The following is a 21,063-nucleotide window of genomic DNA, read 5'->3' on the forward strand; positions in this document are numbered from 1 at the left end:
ACTTCCGGCGGGGCTGCAACCACGGAGGGGCGCGGGCGGGCGTCCGCTGGGGGTGGCGGGATAGCCTGGGCGCGGCTGGCGCTGCGGACCCGCTGCTGCTGCCCAGGTCTGTGCGGCTCCAGGACCCTCCGTCCCGCTGGCGCCATGGGCAATTGCCACACGGTGGGGCCCAACGAGGCGCTGGTGGTTTCAGGTGAGGGGATGGCGCGGGAGGTGGGCGCCGGGTCGCCCAGTGCGGGAGAGGTTGCACGGTGCTGGCCACACCTGAGACGTCCTCCCGCAGAGGCCACGCCCGAGCCGGAGCTCCCACCGGGGGTCCTCCCATGTTTACTCCCTGGCCGGGGCCTCCTCTCCACCGTGGGCTTGGGGGCCGCGAATTATCGAGGGGTTCGGGGCAGGAGGGCACTGTTGGTTTTCGCCACAGCAATTTGGCCGGGTTACTTAGCTCTGGAAGGCAGGTGCCTCTCTGGGGAGGGGCACATTTCTGAGACCTAAGTCGTTTCTCCGGACGCAAGCAGACCCGTTAATTCTCAGCAAGCTGGGGCTTGCCAGGGCTTACTGGAACTGCCTGCCTTGGAAATGCGGGTGCGGCCTCTACAGGTTGGGAAACCCAGTTCTGGGCTGTGCCTGCCCTTGATTACAAAATGCAGCAAAACCCACAATTCCATCTAGGTGGGACCGGGGCACTTCTGCATTGGAAAGGGAGAGTGTGCCTCGACTTTTTACGTTGTGTATTTGGAGTGTATTAGGAGATAGCAGGAGCTTTTCAAGCCATCAGGTAGTTCAGCTCTTGGCTCCCAGGTGCCAAGGAGGAGGGCCTGTTGCATGACAGATTGCAAGCCTAGGATGACCACTTTCTGACTGATTTCTTCCAACCGTCAGTACCGATTTTCACAATTGGCAAGACTGGCCTACTGATAGAAGCCATAAGCCAGAGCTTATAGCTGCCTACCTTCTAGAACTTTTACCCCCAAACAGAGCCTTAGGTGTAGTTTGGATCACAAAATCAGTCTCTCCACTGAGACATGTTACCATCCCTGATGAGGACTCTGCACCTGTGGGGTGATAAAATACCCCATCTCCTTGAAGACCACAGGTCTTGGGGTCAGGAGGAAGACCCCAGAAGACATGGAGGCCATCTTGCTTCTCTTAAGATCAAGGCTTGTTCCCCAGCCCTCACCCCCTAGAGAAGGCCTCTGGAGCTATATAATGATGTTTTTTGTTTTGTTTTGATAGAGTCTACCTTTGTAGCCCTGGCTAGATTAGAATGACCTATGTAAACCACAGTGCCTCTACCTCCTGAGTACTGTATTGGGATTACAGGTGTGTGCTACCATGTCTGACTTGAAGATTTTCGAGGTAGGGTCTCACTCTAGCCCCGGCTGACCTGGAATTCACTATGTAATCTCAGGGTGGCCTCCTGAGTGCTGGGATTAAAGGCGTGCACCACCACGCCCGGCTTTGATTGGGGTTTTTGTTGTTGTTCTTGTTGTTTGGTGTGTGGTGCTGGGGATTAATCAAACCCTACAGCTCCACACTCAAACATGCTAGGCAATCACTTCCACTCAGCCACAGCCACACCCCCAGCCCTTTTGTTTTGAGAGAGCTAGAGAATGAGTACCTCAGGGCCTCTTGCCACTGCAAATGAACTGCAGATGCCACTGCAAATGAATTCCATATGCATGTGTCACTTTGTACATTTTGTTTTAGTGAGTACTGGGGAGTTGAACTCAGACTGGAAGGCTTTGCAAGCAAGCACCTTTAACTGCTGAACCATCTCTTTTGTTTTCACAGTAGAGCTTCACTCTAGTCCAGGGTGACTTGGAGCTGGCTCTGTAGCCCCAAGATCGCCTGAGCTCATGGAAGCCCTTCCTCAGCCTCACAAGGGCTGGGATTAAAGGCATGCACCACCATGCCCAACTTTACACTTTATTTTTCTTGTAGATTTTCTTTTAGAGAGCCCAGACTTGGCTGAGGAGATCAAAGCTTCAGTTCTGCCCCTGTGGAAAGTCTTGAGATGCATGCACCACATTGTGCATCTGGCTAAATTTACATGGGTACTAGGGAAATTGAACCTAGGTCTTTTGCCAGCAAGCACCTTAACTGCTAAGCCATCTCTCCAGCCCTGGAGCTGTTTTAGGGGTAGAAAGAGTCTATAGTGGGGCTGGAGGGATGGCTTAACAGTTAAGGCATTTGCCTGCAAAACCAAAGAACTCTGGTTCAATTCCCCAGGACCCACGTTAACCAGATGCACAAGGGGTCACACATGTCTGGAATTCATTTGCAGTGTCTGAAGGCCCAGGCATGCTCATTTTCTCTCTCTCTCTCCCTCTTTTTCTGTCAGATAAATAAATGAATTAATTAATTAATTTTAAAAAGAGTCTATAATGTAGGAACCAAGGAAATTCAGAAGAGGAGAAAAGGATAATATCTGGTATTTTAGTACCTTGGGATTTGACATTAAGCTGAGGTGCAGCTCGCATGGACATGTACTCCCAGAGCAGAGAAGCTGCCCTCAGCTCTGCCTCTAGTGGTCTCTGTGTCTTTTGAACCTGCATCTAAATCCAGAGGCACTCAACTCAGCTTCAGGAGCATGTAGATAAATCCCATGACCATCTTTTCTTAGTGTCTACCCTCTCTCCTCATTCTGTAACACACATACACACAAAAATTTAAAAAAAAAAAATTTAAGCCAGACGTGGTGGCGCACTCCTTTAATCCCAGCACTCGGGAGGCAAAGGTAGGAGGATCACCCTGAGTTCGAGGCCACCCTGAGACTCCATTGTGAATTTCAGCAAAACACTACCTTGAAAAAAGAAGAAGAAAAGAAAAAAGAAAAATAAATATAGGGCTGCAGAGATGGCTTAGCAGTTACAGCGCTTGCCTGCAAAGCCAAAGGTCCCAGGTTCGCATTGCTTGGCTTGTTGCAGAATCACTGAATGTCCACCTGTACCTCTGCACAGAATTTTGCGTCTGTTTTCATGTCGCCCCATTATTTTTTTTTCTTTTTTTAAAAGTTTATTTAGTTATTTACTTGAGAGAGAAATGTGTCAAGGCCTCTAACCACTGCAAACAAACTCCAGATGCATGTGCCACCTTGTGCATCTGGCTTACGTGGGTACTGGGGTATCAAACCAGGACCCAGGTTTAATTCCCCAGGACCCACATAAACCAGATACACAAGGTGGCGTGTGCATCTGGAATTCATTTGCAGTGACTGGAGGCCCTGGTATGCCCATCTTCTCTCTATCTGCCTCTTCTTTCTTTCTCTTTTTCCCTCAAATAAATAGAAAATAAAAAATTAATTAAGAAGTTATACTTCTCAATACTTCAAAAATTAAGCTAGATCTCATTATTTAATGTATAATAAAGAAATAGGAGCTGGAGAGATGGTTTAGTGGTTAAGGTAAGGCTCTTGCCTGCAAAGCCAAAGGACTCCAGTTTGACTCCCCAGGACCCACGTAAACCAAATGCATGAGGGGGCGCACGCATCTGGAGTTCGTTTGCAATAGCTGGAGGCCCTGGCATGCCCATTCTCTCTCTCTCTCTCTCTCTCTCTCTCTCTCTGCCTGCCTATTTCTGTATCTCTCTCCCTCTCTCAAATAAATAAATAAAAATAAAATATATTTTTAAAAAAAGAAAAGAAAGAAAGAAATAGGCAGCCATTTGTGGTGGTACACACCTTTAATCCCAGCACTCGGGAGGCAGAAGGAAGAGGATCACTGTGAGTTAGAGGCCACCCTGAGACTATATAGTGAATTCCAGGTCAGCCTGGACTAAAGTGAGACCCTACTTCAGAAAAAAAAAAAAAAAAAAAAAAAAGAGCCAGGCGTGGTAGTGCACGCCTTTAATCCTAGCACTTGGGAGGCAGAGGTAGGAGGATCGCTGTGAGTTTGAGGCCACCCAGAGACCTCATAGTGAATTCCAGGAGAGTCTGAGCTAGAGTGAAACCCTAACTCGAAAAACCAAAAAAAATAAAAATAAAAAAGAGAGAGAGAAAGAAAAGAAATAGCCAAAGGAAGAGTAGTACTGTTTACAGGGTAGTCTTCCAGACACAAAATGGCCTTGATATCCATAACCTCACAATGCCTGGTACTATGTACACAGGACCCTCATAATAGGAAAAGATGAAAACATCAAAATAAAAGACTAAGCCGGGCGTGGGGGTGCATGCCTTTAATCCCAGCACTCGGGAGGCAGAGGTAGGAGAATTGCTGTGAGTTAGAGGCCACCCTGAGACTCCATAGTGAATTCCAGGTCAGCCTGGGCTAGAGTGAGACCCTACCTCGAAAAATCAAAAACTAAAAAAAATTTAATAAAAAGACTAATTGAGAGGGAGAGAAGATATAATGGAGAGTGGATTTTGAAGGGGAAAATGGGGAAGGAGAGAGATAATTATGGTTTATTGTCTATAATTATGGAAGTTGTCAATTAAAAATTAGTTTAAAAAGAGAGAGAGGCCGGGCGTGGTGGCACATGCCTTTAATCCCAGCACTCGGGAGGCAGAGGTAGGAGGATCGCCATGAGTTCAAGGCCACCCTGAGACTACAGAGTTAATTCCAGGTTAGCCTGGACAAGAGTGAGACCCTACCTCAAAAAACCAAAAAAAAAAAAAAAAAAAAAAAAGAGAGAGAACCAGGCATGGTTGGGTGCACGCCTTTAATCCCAGCACTCGGGAGGCAGAGGTAAGAGGATCACTGTGAGTTCGAGGCCGCCCTGAGACTACATAGTGAATTCCAGGTCAGTCTGGACTAGAACGAGGCTGTACCTCAAAGTAAATAAATAAATAAAAAATAAACATTCCTGGGGATGGTGAGATGGCTTAGCGGTTAAGGCGTTTGCCTGCAAAGCCAAAGGGCCTCGGTTTGATTCCCCAGAACCCATGTAAGCCAGATGCACAAGGTGGCGCATGTGCATTTGCAGTTGTTGGTAACCCTGGTGCACCCATTCTCGCTCTCTCACTCTCTGTCTCTCTGTCTTTCTCTCTCGTTCTCTCAAATAAATAAAATTATATGTTAAAAAAAAGAAATACACATTCCTATATGCTGTATTTGGTTTTAGTATTTTTGTTAACTTTCAGTATAATTTTTCTTAGATATTTGATTTTATGCATTTATAGACATTTTGAGAATGGGTCCTTAGGTATTGCTGAACTACTGAAAGGGTTTGTAAACTGAGTGTTACAACATATGGCTGTAATCCCAATACTCAGGAGGCAGAGGACAAGAGGATCACTACAAATGCAAGACTTGCTTGGTCTACAGAAGTGAGATCCAAGCCAGCCAGAGCTACATAGTGAATAAACCCTGCTTCATTCATTTAAAAAAAAGAAAAAGACCAAGCTGGGCGTGGTGCCACACGCCTTTAATCCCAGCACTCGGGAAGCAGAGAGAGGTAGGAGGATCACTGTGAGTTCGAGGCCACCCTGAGACTACAGAGTAAATTTCAAGTCAGCTTGAGCTAGAGTGAGACCCTACCTCGAAAAACCAGAAAAAAAAGAAAAAAGATAAAGAGAGCCAGGCATTGTGGCATATGCCTTTAATCCCAGCACTTGAGAGGCAGAGGTAGGAGCATCTCAGTGAGTTCAAGGCCACCCTGAGACTACCAAGTGAATCCGAGGTCAGCCTGGGCTAATATGAGATCCTACCTCAATAAAACAAAAATAAGCCCCGCGTGATGGCGCACACCTTTAATCCCAGCACTCAGGAGGCAGAGGTAAGAGGATCGCCGTGAGCTCGAGGCCACCCTGGTCATCCTGGGCTAGAGTGAGACCCTACCTAAAAAAAAAAAAAAAAAAAAAAAAATAGGGCTGGAGAGATGCATTAGGGGTTACGTGCTTGCCTGTGAAGCCTAAGGACCCTGGTTCAAGGCTTCATTCCCCAGGACCCACATTAACCATATGCACAAGAGGGTGTTCATTTGCAGAGGCTGGAGGCCCTGGTGTTCCCATTCCTTTCCTCTCCCCCCCCCCCACACCTCTTTCTCTGTCTGTCACTCTCAAATAAATAAATAAAAATATGTTTTAAAAAAACAAAAAATAAAATAAAGGGCTGGAGAGATGGCTCAGTGGTTAAGGTGCTTACCTACAAAGCCTAACAGCCCGGGATTCAATTCCCCAGTACCCATGTAAAGCATGATACACAAAGTGGCACCTCATTATCGATTATCTATGTATCTATCTCTCATTTCTCTGCTTACAAATAAATAAATATAATATGATAAAAAGGAAAGGAAAAACAACAACAGGCTGAGTGAACAGGAAGCTGGGAAAAGCATGCCTTCCAGGGGAGGAGGCTGCCGGGAATGGGGGCAGCCTGCCAGTTTAGCTTCCTATTACTGCTCCTGGGAACCTGGCATGTTGCCCTTAGCCACAACCCAGCTTGCGCCCAAGGTCAGAAACTAAGTGGAAAGTGTATAAGGGTGGACACCCATCCTGCGCCATCTGGTGTCACCCCCCGCCCCCCACCAGCTTCCTCTCCCAGCCCAGCACACATTGAGAAGCCCCTAGAAGTGGCTGACACAGCCATGCCCCAAGTCCCCTGCCGGGCCAGGCTGTGAATGTTCGGTCCTCTTCTGGCTTCAGGTCATCCCAGGATGGTTTGGATTTCAGACGAACTGCCTGTCCTCAAATACACCTCCTATAACACCTCCCAGGGCAGAGGAGCACTAACCCATCTCTCCAGCCCCTTTTTATTTATTATTTATTTTTAATTTTTATTTATTTATTTGAGAGCAACAGACAGAGAGAGAAAGAGGGAGAGAGAGAGAGAGAGAATGGGCGCGCCAGGACTTCCAGCCACTGCAAACGAACTCCAGACGCGTTCGCCCCCTTGTGCATCTGGCTAACGTGGGTCCTGGGAAATCGAGCCTCGAACCGGGGTCCTTAGGCTTCACAGGCAAGCGCTTAACCGCTAAGCCATCTCTCCAGCCCTATTTATTTATTTTTAATTTTTTTTTTTTTTGAGGTAGAGTTTCACTTTAGCATAGGAATTGACTAGGTCGTCTCAGAGTAGCCTTGAACTCCTACTTCTACCTCCTGAATGCTGGGATTAAAGCGTGCATCACCATGCCCAGTTCAAATAACTGAATTTAGTGATTAAAGGCCACCACATCCAGCAAATAAAATATATTTTTTTAATAGAGCTGGAAGTCAGGTGTGGTGGTTCACCCCTTTAATCCTAGCACTCAGGAGGCAGAGAGGTAGGAGGATCACCAAGAGTTCAAAGCCACCCTGAGACTACATAGTGAATTCCAGGTCGGCCTGAGCTAAATTGATACCCTACCTCGAAAAAAAAAGGGGGGGGGCCATGGAGAGATGGCTGAGCAGTTAAGATGCTTGCCTGCAAAGCCAAAAGATCCAGGTTCATTTCCCCAGTACTCATGGTAGCACATGCATCTGGAGTTTGATTGCAGTTGCTAGAGGCCCTGGCACCCATATTCATTCCTTCTCCCTCTCTCTTGCTCTCTTGTGCGTGCGCTCTCTCTCTCTCTCTCTCTCTCTCTTTCTCTCTCAAATAAATACATAAATAAATTTTTAAAAATTTTGTAATGGCCAAGCCGGGTATGTTGGCACATGCCTTTAATCCAAGAATTTAGAAAACAGGGGTAGGAGGATCACCTTGAGTTGTAGGCTTCCCAGAGAATACAGAATAAATTCCAGGTCAGCTTGGGCTAGAGGAAGACCCTACCTCAAAAATACAAAGTCTTGTTAAAAAAATAAATAAATAGGGCTGGAGAGATGGTTTAGCGGTTAAGTGCTTGCCTGTGAAGCCTAAGGACCCCGGTTCGAGGCGCAATTCCCCAGGACCCACGTTAGCCAGATGCACAAGGGGGTGCACGTGTCTGGAGTTCATTTGCAGTGGCTGGAAGCCCTGGTGCGCCCATGCTCTCTGTCTACCTTTCTATTTCTGTATCTATCTCTCTCTCTCTCTCTCTCTCTCTCTCTCTCTCAAATAAATAAATAGGGCTGGAGGGATGCAAAGCCAAAGGACCCAGGTTCAATTCCCCAGGACCCACGTTAGCCAGATGGACAAGATGGCGCATGCTTCTGGAATTCATTTGCAGTGGCTGGAGGCCCTGACACATTCATTCTCTCTCTCTCCCACCCCCTTTCCCTCTCTCAAATAAATAATTAATTAAATAAATAATTTAAATAAATAAGGGCCAGAGAGATGGCATAGCCACTAAGGCACATGCCTAGGAACCCTAAGGTCCCAGGTTTGATTCTCCAGCTCCCATGTAAGCCAGATGCACATGGTGGCACATGCATCTGGTGTTCATTTGCAGTGAATGGAGGCCCTGGTGTGCCCATTCTCACTCTTTTTCTCTCCCCCACCCCCTCTGTGTCTTAATAAATAAATAAATCTTAAATAAATAAATAAAAAATAAACTGTTTACTTGTTAAGAAAAATACACTGGATCCCCCATTCTCTCTTTTTCTTTCTTTCTGTCCCTCCCTCCCTCTTTCTCCCTTTCAAACAAATTAAAATAAAATATATATAAAAAAAAAAAAAGACTTCAGCCGGGGAGGGTGGTGTACACCTTTAATCCTAGCACTTGGGAGGCAGAGGAAGGAGGCTCGCCATGAGTTTGAGACCAGCCTAAGAACTCATAGTGAATTCCAGGTCAGCCTGGGGTAGGGTGAAACCCTACCTCAAAAACCAAAAACAAACAAACAAACAAACAAAATCCTTAAAAAAAAAAGTCCTAAAGCTTTCATGAAAACCCAAGTTTGTTTTTTTTTCCAAATGTTATTTCTCTTGATTCATGTTTCCTGTGTATTTTTTTGTACTGCAGATTTTTACTAACACTTCCTTGAATTCAACGAGTAATGTTGACATTAACAGAGAGGTTCACTACAAGAATTTCGGGAACTGACGTTTTTCATTTCTGGGTGGAAAACAAACTGAGCATGTCTACAGCCTGCGTCTGTGGTCTGAACCAGTGTTCAGTTCCTGAGTTTCCAAGAGCCACTTCCTTTTGAGGTCTTTTCCCATTCTTCTCACTTCTCCTCTTAGGACTACTTACTTTGTTTGTTTTTTATTTTGGGCTTTTTTGTTTTTGTTTTTGTTTTTTGTTTTTGTTTTTGAGAGTGACAAAGAGAGAGAGGGAGAGAATGGGCATGCCAGGGCCTCCAGCCACTGCAACCAAACTCCAGATGCATGCATCTCCTTGTGCATCTGGCTTACATGGGTCCTGGGGAGTTGAGCCTCGAACCAGTGTCCTTAGGTTTAACCACTAAGCCATCTCTCCAGCCCCTGTTGTTGCTGTTTTTTAATATTTGTTTGTTTAATTATTTGAAAGAGAATGGGTGTGCCGGGGTCTTTAGCCATTGCAAATGAACTCCAGATGCATGTGCCACCTTGTGCCTGGTTTACATGGGTCCTAGGGAATCAAACGGGGGTCCTTGGGCTTCACGGGCAAACGCCTTCACCGCTAAGTCATTTCACCAGCCCTGTTCATGGTTTTTCAAGGTAGTGTCTCACTCTAGCCCAGGCTAACCTGGGATTCACTACATAGTCTCAGTCTGGCCTTAAACTCATGGCAATCCTCCTACCTCTTTTTCCCAAGTACTGAGACTAAAGACATGTGCCAACACACCCAGCTGTTTTTTTTATACTTGTCTATTTGCAAGCAGAGAGAGAGTGGGCACACCATTCTAACCATTACAAACAGGCTCCAGACACATGTGCCATGCGAACAGTGACAGAGGTAGGATCACTTGAGTTCAAGGCCACTCAGACTACATAGTATCCCAGGAGGCTGAGGTAGCAGGATCACCAGGAGTTCCAGGTCAGCCTGGGCTAGAACAAGACCCTACAAAATAAATAAATAAGTAAGGGCTGGAGATATGCTTCAGTGGTTAAGGCACTTGCCTACAAAGCCTAACAACCTAAATTCCATTCCCAGTACTTGTGTTACCAGATGCACAAGGTGGCACATGTCTGGAGCTTGTTTGCAGCAGCAAGAGGCCATGCTGGATGCCCATTCTCTTCTCTCCTCTCCTCTAATCTTCCCTTGCCTAACCTCCCTTTTCTTTCTCCCAGGATGGTGGCTCGTGCCTTTAATCCCAGCATTTGAGAGGCAGAAGTAGGAAGATTGCAGTGAGTTGAAGGCCAGCCTGAAATTACATAGTGAACTCCAGATCGGCCTACTGGAGTGATCTGGAGTGAAACCCTACTCAATAAACAAATAGGGATGAAGAGATAGCTCAGCAGTTTAAGGTGCTTAAAGCTAGGCATGGTGGCACATGCATTTAATCCCAGCACTTGGGAGGCAGAGGTAGGAGAATTGCCATGAGTTCGAGGCCACCCCGAGACTAAATAGTGAATTCCAAGTCAGCCTGTACTAGAGTGAGACCCTACCTCGAAAAACCAAAAAAATAATAATAATAAATAAATTTAAAAAAATAAAAAGGTCAGAGTTGCGATTGTTGGGGGGGGGGGGTCAGGTAGGCCCAGGTACTGACCAGCTGTGGTTTGCTTTGCTTCCCAGGGGGCTGTTGTGGTTCTGACTATAAACAGTATGTGTTTGGCGGCTGGGCCTGGGCCTGGTGGTGTATCTCCGACACTCAGAGGTAAGGGCACCTTACCTGTCATCCTGGTGGGCAAGAAACAGAGGGGTTTCCAGCACCTGACCCCCCCCCCATCCCACAGCCAGTTAGAGCATCTGCCATCCCATCCTCCATCCAGTGGGAGGGAGCCCCCTAAAGAGCAGCTGGAATGGGCTGCGCAGGGATGCAGGAGGCACACATCAGGACGGTCTGTCCCATGGGTCCCTCTTCTTTACTGGGGCCTCTTTTCCACTGAGGCAGTATTGCTTCTCTCCCAGAGAATGCAAGGTTGTAATCAGGCAAGACCCGTTTCTGAATTCTAGCTCAGTGTTACTCAGGGAGTTTTGCCAGGTTCATACCTCTAATCTTTGAAGCCAGCCTGGGCTACATAAGAAGACCCTGCGTCAAAACAAGTCTCTAGCCAGGTGTGGTGGGACACACCTTTAATCCCAGTGCTCAGGACGCTGAGGTAGGAGGATCGCTATGAACTAGAGGCCAGCCTGTGCTACTGAGTTCCACATCAGCCTGGGCTAGAGTGAGACCCTGCCTCAAAAAGACAATAGCAAGCCGGGCATGGTGGCACATGCCTTTAACCCCAGCACTCAGGAGGCAGAGGTAGGAGGATCCATGAGTTCAAGGCCACCCTGAAACTACATAGTGAATTCCAGGTCAGCCTGGGCTACAGTGAGACCCTAATGCAAAAAAAAAAAAAAAATCTTAATTATATATTACTTGGAAGGGTAGACAGAGGGGGAGGGGAAGGTTAGAAATCACACACATACACACTCACCTGGAACAATTTAGGAAGGGCCAAATGGCATAGCATGGACCTGTAGTCACAAGTGGTCTGTGACAACAGTGGGTTGGAAACAAGGGTAGAGATTTCTGCTGAGGCCAGGCAAGACATGTCTGGACTCCTAAATGTCTGGAAAGACTTTCTAGAGTAGAGAGATTCCAGCTCTCCCTGCTGCTGTGTACAGAGCACAGGGCAGAGCTCCTGCTACCTCAGTGCACATCCCCCAGGGGAGGAGGCATTCTAGGCAACTTTCCACCTGCATCAGCACCCCTTCCAGATGTGAGGGCTGGCATCCCAAAGGGGAAGCCGTGGAGATCCCAGCAGAAATCCCCTGCACCCCAGCCCCCCACCACTCACAGACTTCATGTCTGCACCTCTTTGATGGTGCTTGACTGCTAAGGTTGGGGAATGGAAAAACCACAGGTTTTTTGTTTTTTTTTTTAAACCTAACCTCCTCCACTTTCCTGTCTGTTCCCTCCTGGGTGACTCTTCGGGTCCAGGGCCAACACTGTTAGAAAGTAATCAATAGTGGTCACAGCTAGGCACAGCTGGATGATCAGCTGATCTGCCATAGGCCTGAGAGCAGTGTCTGGTGACTGCCATCCCCACACCGTGCAGTCCCAGCACAACAGAATATCTTGTTCAAACACCTTGATCCACTGCCAGGTCCAGATCCCTGTCCTACGAGGATAGCCCCGGCTAGGGTAATACCCCTGCAGCCTGTTCTTCACATCCCTAGTGTCCCAGTCCATCTTGCTCCAAGAATGGAGCCCCAGGACAAGAGCCGGGGCTCGCTCTCTCACAGCCTGCTGGAAGTGAGAGCTGAGAGGCGTTGGGTTGCATCCTAGAGATAGGGTAGAGCTCAGGTTCAGTAGTAGTAGTAGAGCTCTGGCTGTGTAGTCTGAGCCTGCGGCCTTTCCCCCTCTTGTTCCCTGGTCTGGGGTCAGCCCCTAGCCCACTTACAGGCTATTTTAGGAAGTAAATCCCTAGGCTGGTCAGAGCCTCTCTCAGATAAGATAGAGATTCCTACCCCAGTATGGTGATGCACTACTGCCATCCTAGCTCTGAAGAGGCAGACATGTTTAGAGTCAGCCTGGACTATCAATAGCTAATATCAGTCTGGGCTATGAGATTGTCATAAAAAAAAAAATCAACCAAATGTAATAGTGCATGACTGTCAACCCAGCACTCGGGAGGCAGAGAGGTAGGAGGATCACTGTGAATTCAAAGGCAGCCTGGAACTACATAGTGAATTCCAGGTCAGCCTGAGCTAGAGTGAGACCCTGTCTCAGGGGGAAAAAAAAGAAAAAGAAAAAGAAAAAGAAAGCCGGGCAATGTGACCCATGCCTTTAGTCCCAGCACTCAGGAAGCAGAGGTAGGAGGATCCCAGAGAGTTCAAGGCCACCCTGAGAATACAGAGTGAGTTCCAGGTCAGCCTGGACTAGAGCAAAACCCTACCTTGGGGGAAAAAAAGGAAAAGAAAGAAAGAAAATAAATCAAGCTTCTAACTGAACCTCCCTTTTGAGGAACTTTCCCCAGCCACCCTGTGTGTCCCCCACCTGTGATGTCGGCCATTCCTGCTCCAAGCTCAGTGCAGTCTCACCTGCTGCAACATCCTATACCTTCCTGAGTCCCTGACTGGACAGCTCTCTTTCCTTTACCTGAGCAATTCCTCCACCTCGGGCATCTGAGCTGCAGCCTCCCTCTCTCCCTTCCTTCCTCCCACTTCCCTTTTTCCTTCCCAGAAGAGAGCTTGCTGGGTTTCTGTCTGGGCCAGATTAAGGGTCTTCCCACAGGCTAGGGGTGTAACTCAGGGGTACAGTGTCTTCTCAGCACACGCAAGACCTTCAGATCCATCCCCAACACTAGAAAACTAACAAGTGTCTCAGACCCAAAAATGACACTAGTGTTAGGGGCTCAAATGAAGGCACCTTTGCTTGTCTGGATGGCTAGAGGCCCCAGGGTGGCGCAGTGAGAACAGCCCCGCCTGGGGTTTAGGTGAGGGTTGGGGGTTAGGTGCTTGCTGATCCTCAGCACCTCCATCTACCTGCTTCTATGCCTTTAGCCTCACCCTCTGTCTTTCCTTCCTTCTTTGGGTTTAAGGGACCATTCACACTGTCCACAGCATACCTCTGCCTGGACCACCTCTCCACACGTGCACATGCGCAGCTGGAGTGGGCTAAGCCTTGCTTTCTTTGCCAATACTCTTCTCTGCACGTGCTCAACTTCGGAAATTCCAAGTAAATCATGCCATCATCTCCCATCTGTCCCTGGGAACATTCTGGCACAAGCACACTTTCTCCCTTAGCCTTTTTGATCCTCCCACCCCAAATCTGACATCCAAATTTTCCTTTGAGCTTTTCTGGCTCTAAGTTACCTTTTTAGTGCCTTGAGTCCCTTCCTTAAGGGTTCATGTCCTAAGCAGGACTCAGCATTTGCTGTGGCTCATTGATTCCTAGAATGGCCACCTCTTCCCAATTTCTGGAAACAGGTTTGCCTTTGTCAGGAGGGTGGAGCTAAGATTTAGTTTCCCAGATGGTGGCAGGAACGTTCTGGACAAGTAAGATTCCAGGTACCAGGATACCCTGTGTACAGGTCTCCTAACCTCTGGCCCTGGGCCCTGGGCACTAGAAGACCTCTCCCCTCAGCCCAGCCGCTCCTGTTAGAAGATAGCAGGGACTAAAGGAGAGACCTGAAAGCCATGGGCCAGCAGGGGTGGCCTGTGACTCCTGCAGCCTCAGGCTGAGCCAGCAGGGGTGGGTTAAAGTGTTGAGAGCATGCCTACGCCGCCCCCATGTGTCAGGCATCAGTGCTTATCTGGTAACCACTGTGTGTGTTTGCTGTGTCCCCTCCTACCCTTCCTGTCCCTACCTCTCCCTTCCCCATGGCTGCTCCTCAGACTGTCTCTGGAGGTTATGACCATCCTGTGTCGCTGTGAGAATATTGAGACGTCGGAGGGGGTCCCGCTATTCGTAACAGGGGTTGCACAGGTAATAACCCACCTGCTTCCTCCTTTATGTCTAACCTTCTCTTTTCTTGCCCTGTGGGGCCTGGCAGGCAGAAGCCGGATAGACTCCCCTCCTGAGAGTGTGCCTCCTGCACCTTCCCTCTCTTCTACTCTGGGTGCCAGGGTGGATCACTGTAGATCCCCAGGGCCCTGGCCTTTGCCCCTTGGGACTGTAAGTAGGGAAAGAGCAAGGGATTCTGGAAGCTCTAGCCAAGTCAGCCAGTGGGTGTCCTTGGATGCCAAGACTCATTACCATGCAGCCACAGCTGACAAAAATCTGTTCTTGGCTAGACTCCTAAGCAACTTCAAGTGCATTCTTTCTATATATAATGTGTGGATTTCCATTTTTCTTTCTTCTTGTGCCAGTTCTCCGTTAAGCACTTGCTTGGTTTCAGGCACTGAGAATGTAGCAATGAACACCCAGAAACCCCTGTCCCCTACCAGCCTGTTGCTGGTAGGTCCTCAGGCTTGAAGAGTTTTAAACAGCATCTCTCCCTTCCCTTTCTTCATCAATGAGTTGCCCTTCAGCCTTCTCAGGCAAAATCCAGCATCCTTACTCCCCCTCCCATTCTGCCAGCTTTAATGGAAAAGGACACCATCCCATCTCATTAGCCCCCACAACCACCAGAAGGCAGGCTTCAGTGCAGAGACTCGAAGCACTTTATGTGGAATGGGTAGGTTCTGAGCCTCCCTCAGCCTTTAGAAGCAGCCCCAAGCCCTTCATACCTGTACTGTGCTTGAGACATCTGCCAAAAACCAGGACCCTGTTAAACAAGGGGAATGTGGAAACTGGAGGAGTCATGTCATCAGGGCACAATAGTTCTTCCCCACATTAATACTGTCAGTATGATTCCAGCCTGCATTTCCCATGTAGCCTACGGGGTCCAATAGCAGGTTTAGCTTAAAGTCATAACCCATGGCCAGGTGGAGGGACTAGACAGATTCCCTGGCAAGGTATGGGGTGCACAGTTTGTCCCAGCAGAAGGCATAATCCAAGCATGCCCACTTAGCAGGCATAGCTTTCTAGACAGCCTATTGCAGGCATCCTGGAGTGCTGAGTAGATCCCGGAGAAAAGTTTAAGGGTCCCTGGGGAACATTCAGATGATGCATACACAGCCAGCCTCCATGGCACAGCCTGGAGTACCAGTGCCTACTGCAGCCTGAGAACACATACGTTTACACATAGCTATGCCTCAGTTCTCCCTGCCCGCCACAGTTCCTTCTTTCCTGCTTCCTTTCCCTCACAATTCAAGCCGGGCTGACTTGAGCGAGGACATACGTGCACACGTGTATCCCACTTCCTCTGTCTCCCCCTGGAGTTGCCTGCCTTCACCCCACCCCAGCCAGCCAACCCACCAGCATCTTCTCACACACTGCCAGGTACAGTACCCTTGGAGACTCCTCACTAGGATCCTCGGTATGTCCTAGCCAGAGCAATGAGGTGCTGGACTCTTTCCCTACATCCCAGGCCCTGGGCCCCTAGACCCATGCCCCTGTTTTGCATTTCTTGGCAGGATTTCCCTAGAGATTATGACGTTGCAGCCCCGCTGCGAGGACGTAGAGACGGCCGAGGGGGTAGCTTTAACTGTGACGGGTGTCGCCCAGGTATAGTAACTCAGCAGTCCCACGCATGTCCATGGAGGTGCCTCGTCCCCACGCTGGGGTTTGGGGGGAGGAGGAGAGGACAGCATCCAGGGGCGGTCTCTCTCCAGAACCCCTGCCGCTCCCCAACCAGAGTCATCATCACTGGAACATGCTCACTTGGCCTCCCTAGCCACCAGCAGGACTAACAGACATTCCTTCTCTCCTCAGTGGCGTCCTCATGGGACAGAACCAGTGCTGGGGGCTCCTGTCTCACTAACCTGCCCCCATTCTTTGCAGGTGGTGGACATGACGGGCCCCAGAGTCCAGGCATCCCCTGTCCCCTGGGTGGTCCAGAGGGAGAGATCCTGGAAGGCAGAGGAGCTCTGGAGCCTAGGAGGGTGTCTTACCCTAACCCACCCTCAACTTCACAGGGCAGTGAAGTTCTACCTGTTATAGGCATCTGGTGAGGGACTTGGCGGAATACATCAAGAAGCAAAGGCACCGTCACTTGTACCCTTGGAACCAGTCTCTTGCCCTGTCTAGGCTCTTTCCAAGTCCATCTGTCTGTGTGTTTCTCTGTTGCTCATCTCCTTTTCATATTCTCGGCCCCTAAATCTGAGGACTACCCACATGTGGGGAGACTGCAGAGGAAGAGGCTAGTGAGGAAAGTGGGATGGAGGAGTGGGGAAATGATCCCCATGTGGGAGAGAGGCCAGATCAGGGCCTGGGGCTGCCAGTGAAGACAGAATTCTCAGTATAAGACTTCCTTGTGCTGCGGTCTCCTCTCTGGGGGCCTCAGAAGCCCCCTTTGCAGCCCCAGGGAGGAGAGGCACAGCTGCCTGTCTGCACCTCTGGGTCTGGGGCCTTCATCTGCCTCCTTCCAGCCAAACTCAGGCACCTCTGTGACCATGGCAGGTGAAGATTATGACAGAGAAGGAGCTCCTGGCTGTGGCCTGTGAACAGTTCCTGGGCAAGAATGTGCAAGACATCAAGAATGTCGTCCTACAGACCCTGGAGGGACATCTCCGCTCCATCCTTGGTGAGGCCCTGTCCAGTCTCACAGGGTCCCCAAGCCAGGGCCAGGAATATGTGCAAGGCCAGGCAGTATGGAGGGGAAGGGGCTGTCTCACTATGTTTTTTTGTTATTGTTTTTGTTTTTTTTGAAGTAGGGTCTCACTCTACCCCAGGCTGATCTGAAATTTACTATGTAGTCTAAGGCTGGCCTCAAACTCACAGTGATCCTACTACCTCAGCTTCCACACTGAGATTAAAGGCATGTGCCACCACACCTGGCACCCATTTCAAAACCTGAGGTAGGAAGGTGAGGTAGGAGAATTGCTGTGAATTGGAGGCCAGCCTGAGACTACATTGTGAATTTCAGGTCTGCCTGGACTAGAGTAAGACCCTACCTCAAAAAAAAAAACAAAAACAGCTGAGCTTGGTGGTGCACGCCTTCAATCCCAGCACTTGGGAGGCAGAGGTAGGAGGATTGCCATGACTTCGAGGCCACCCTGAGGCTATATAGTGAATTCCAGGTCAGCCTAGGCTAAAGTGAGACCCTACCTCGAGGAAAAAAAAAAAAAAAAAAAAGGAAGAAACGTCAGGAAGACCCAGCTCAGATTGCTTGGCCCATTCATGCACATAGTTGTCTGGGCCTCTGGAGACTAGTCCCTGATCCTTCTGCCCCCAGGGACCCTGACTGTGGAGCAGATTTATCAGGACCGAGACCAATTTGCCAAGCTGGTGCGGGAAGTGGCAGCCCCTGACGTTGGCCGCATGGGCATTGAAATCCTCAGCTTCACCATCAAGGTAAGGTGGCATGAGGCTGTTCCCTACAGTGCCCATCTGGGAGATAAGTGCTCAGTGGGAAGGGCACCTTTGTGGCATGTCTGGCCCCTGGGATGACCCTGCTCTCTTCCCCAGGACGTGTATGACAAAGTGGACTATCTGAGCTCCCTGGGCAAGACACAGACTGCAGTGGTGCAGAGAGACGCCGACATCGGCGTGGCAGAGGCGGAACGCGATGCAGGCATTCGGGTACAGGGGATTCCCCGTTCATCCTCCTCCCAGGCAAGAGGACTCCAGGCCGATGGGCCCATTGTGTCTAAGGTGATCCTCAACATCCCTCTTCCTGCTTCCAGGAAGCTGAGTGCAAAAAGGAGATGTTGGATGTGAAGTTCTTGGCAGACACCAAGATAGCTGACTCCAAGAGAGCCTTTGAGCTACAAAAGTCAGCCTTCAGCGAGGAGGTGAACATCAAGGTGAGAAGCCGGGGCAGCCCAGTGTGGGGCCCAGGGCTCCTGGAGTTCTGGCCCGCCTCTCACGTGTTGTGTTGGGCTTTCTGCTGCAGATGGCTGAGGCCCAGCTGGCCTACGAGCTGCAGGGAGCTCGAGAGCAGCAGAAGATCAGGCAGGAAGAGATAGAGATCGAGGTTGTGCAGCGGAAGAAGCAGATCGCCGTGGAGGCTCAGGAGATCCTCCGCACTGACAAGGAGCTCATCGCCACAGTGCGCCGCCCTGCCGAGGCAGAGGCCCATCGAATCCAGCAGATCGCTGAGGGCGAAAAGTGAGAGCGAGCGCTGGGCTTGGGAGGCCGGGGCTAGTAAGGCTGCTCTGAAGTCATTGCTCTCCACTCCATCAACCACAGTTTAGGAGCCATGCCCCCCACCACCACCATGCTTGGCCCTCCCCGGGAGCCAGGATCAGCCCATCTCTCCCGGGGGGATTGTTATCTGGAAGACTAAATAGATAAAGTGGTTGCCATAGTGTTTAGCACAGACAGCCTCTCAGGTAGATCCCTCCCACTCACACCTGGGAGTTGGTAACCTCTGCCTGGCCATAGCCAGCAGGACAGGGGACCCTCTTCAGTGGTCTCCCACCCTTTAACAGCCACCAAAACAGAGAGAGATGGAGGATGTACTGGGCCCCAGGCAGGGCCTCTGAGTGATCTGCCTGGCCTGGGCTCCCCCAGGGTGAAGCAAGTCCTCTTGGCACAAGCAGAAGCCGAGAAGATCCGTAAAATTGGGGAGGCAGAGGCCGCAGTCATCGAGGCAATGGGCAAGGCAGAGGCTGAGCGGATGAAGCTTAAGGCTGAGGCCTACCAGAAATATGGGGACTCAGCCAAGATGGCCTTGGTGCTGGAATCCCTGCCCCAGGTGAGCTTCATGCCTAGGCTGGCACCTAAAGTTCAAATCTCCTTGCTTGACCAGTGGGGTAAGTGCCAGAACATCTCCGAACCCGGGCAGGAACAGCCATGCGGAGCTGGAAGGATTGAATGATAGCACTCAGTAGGGGCAGGAATGCTCCAACAGACTGGGAGCCTTCATCCCTTGCAAACTGGGAGGACCCAGGGTGCTCTGGGTTTTGTGACTTGAAAGGAGGGAGTGGTGGAGGAGGGGCAGGCAGGTGGGGGGCGTCAGGACTGGGTCTGTACCCTCCAACCACCCCTACCTCCCAGATTGCTGCGAGAATCGCCGCGCCCCTGACCAAAGTCGATGAAATTGTGGTCCTCAGTGGGGACAACAGTAAGGTGACTTCAGAAGTGAATCGGCTGCTGGCAGAGCTGCCCGCTTCTGTGCATGCCCTCACCGGTGTGGACCTCTCAAAGGTGGGTACCTGCCTGGCTGTGGTAGACAACCCTGGACAGCCCACTGAGTTAGACAGTCCAGGGTTCGGGGCCCTGCAGCCAAGGCCTCATAGCAGCTTCATTTTTCACCCTTGCAGATACCCCTGATCAAGAAAGCCACTGGTGTGCAGGTATGAGGCTCCTGGAGGCCCATGCCCGTCAGCAGCTGCCTGCCCCTCCTCCAGCACCCGTTTTGACATCACAAGGACAACGGGAACGGCTCTGACTCTGGTGCCTTATTCTGTAGGGACCAGAAGTGCTGCTTGTTCAGGCCATCTCTGGCTGTCTTCCCTTCCCTCCTGTCTGTTTCTTCCTCCTCTCTCCATACTGTCACATTCACTACCACCCTCATCAACTTTGTCTCCTCGACCCTCATTTGCCCATGTGTCTCTTCCACTGGTTGTTTATTTCTTGCCCCCTCTTTTCCTGTCCTCTATGCACATTACATAGTTTAAGCTGAAGATATTTATTATAGTCACTGTCTGTGTGGAGTGGCCCAGCTGCTCCTCACAATCCTGGTGCCTTGAAGTTCTCCATGTATCTGTCATCTCTGTGGCCCTGGAAGAGGCCAGCATGGGGTTCTGGGTAGGACACCTACCCTCCCTTTCCTGGCCTGGTCTTCCAGGAAGCCCACAGCCCACCCACTTCTGCCTCTTGAGGCCTAGGTAGCCCAGGCCTGCTTTCATACCTGCCCGTCTCCACCCCAGAGGCACAAAGGCCAGGCCTCCTGTCTATAGCAGCTCCCTCAGTTTACTACTGCCTTAGGAGGCCCTGCTTGTGCTCAGGGAAGTTTCCTTCATTGGCATGTCCTTGCTAGGTAGGGTGGGTCTTAGTCTCTACTCTGCTAAGCCTGTCTGGAGGTCAAGGTCTAGGACTACTGGGGAGAGTAAAGTATATAGACCCTCTTCCTGCTAGTGCTATGCTGTTCTGGGCATGGGAATCTCCCAGCGGGCAAGCCCGTGCCAACTCTATACAGAATTAAGTGTCATGGACTGGCCAAAACTCATTCCCCTTGTGCCAATTCCTTCCTGGCCAGAGTGATGGGGTTCCAGCCATGAGAAGCAGCTCAATCTGTGTCTCCTGCACCAACGGGAGGCAGAATTGCCCAGGGCCCAAGCATCCTGGCAGAGGTGCTGTGGGTGTCCCACAGCCCAGTCCCCACCTCTGGCCTGCGTAGCTGTGCTGCATGTAGATGTTGCATGTCTGGTCTGGAGCTGGGATGTTGCACTGCCCCCTGCCTGTCTCCTCCTTTAAAATAAAGATCCCTTACGTCTCCCCCTTTCATTGTATATTCTGTGAGGGGCAAGACCAAGAACCAACTGTAGGGCTGGGGAGATGGCTTATCAGTTACGGGTACTTGCTTGCAAACTGTGATGGCCCAGGTTTGCTTCCCCAGGACCCATGCAAAGCCAGATGCACAACGTGGCACATGCATCCAAAATTTCTTTGCAGTGGCAGGAGGATCCGGCATGCCCATACACTATCATACATTCTCATAA

The 21,063-nt window shown here is 50.0% G+C and overlaps 1 protein-coding gene across 4 annotated transcripts; it reads left to right on the forward strand.

The window, feature by feature from the left end:
- Window positions 1-38: 38 nt before the first annotated feature.
- On the forward strand, window positions 39-20,839 carry Flot2 (flotillin 2). Of its 4 annotated transcripts, none has more exons than XM_045158638.1 (11): window positions 39-193; window positions 10,495-10,576; window positions 14,248-14,338; window positions 16,856-16,979; window positions 17,631-17,749; window positions 17,864-17,977; window positions 18,082-18,201; window positions 18,291-18,505; window positions 18,911-19,094; window positions 19,397-19,546; window positions 19,663-20,839. In XM_045158638.1, the coding sequence occupies exons 1-11, from the start codon at window positions 145-147 to the stop codon at window positions 19,699-19,701; spliced, it is 1,287 nt and encodes a 428-aa protein (XP_045014573.1). In that variant the 5' UTR covers window positions 39-144; the 3' UTR covers window positions 19,702-20,839. The 4 variants fall into 4 exon arrangements, with proteins under 4 accessions (XP_045014573.1, XP_045014572.1, XP_045014575.1 ...); XM_045158637.1 differs by lacking the exon at window positions 14,248-14,338 and adding an exon at window positions 15,871-15,961; XM_045158639.1 differs by lacking the exons at window positions 39-193; window positions 10,495-10,576 and adding an exon at window positions 15,871-15,961.
- Window positions 20,840-21,063: the final 224 nt, after the last annotated feature.

This window comes from Jaculus jaculus, chromosome 9 (genome assembly GCF_020740685.1).
Source record: "Jaculus jaculus isolate mJacJac1 chromosome 9, mJacJac1.mat.Y.cur, whole genome shotgun sequence".
NCBI classification, from domain to species: Eukaryota; Metazoa; Chordata; class Mammalia; order Rodentia; family Dipodidae; genus Jaculus; species Jaculus jaculus.

Coding starts and splice junctions, on each gene's coding strand:
- Flot2 (XM_045158638.1), top strand. CDS start 145: ATGGGCAATTGCCACACGGTGGGGCCCAACGAGGCGCTGGTGGTTTCA. Junction 194..10,494: donor CGAGGCGCTGGTGGTTTCAG/GTGAGGGGATGG, acceptor TTTGCTTCCCAG/GGGGCTGTTGTGGTTCTGAC. Junction 17,750..17,863: donor TCCTCAGCTTCACCATCAAG/GTAAGGTGGCAT, acceptor TCTCTTCCCCAG/GACGTGTATGACAAAGTGGA.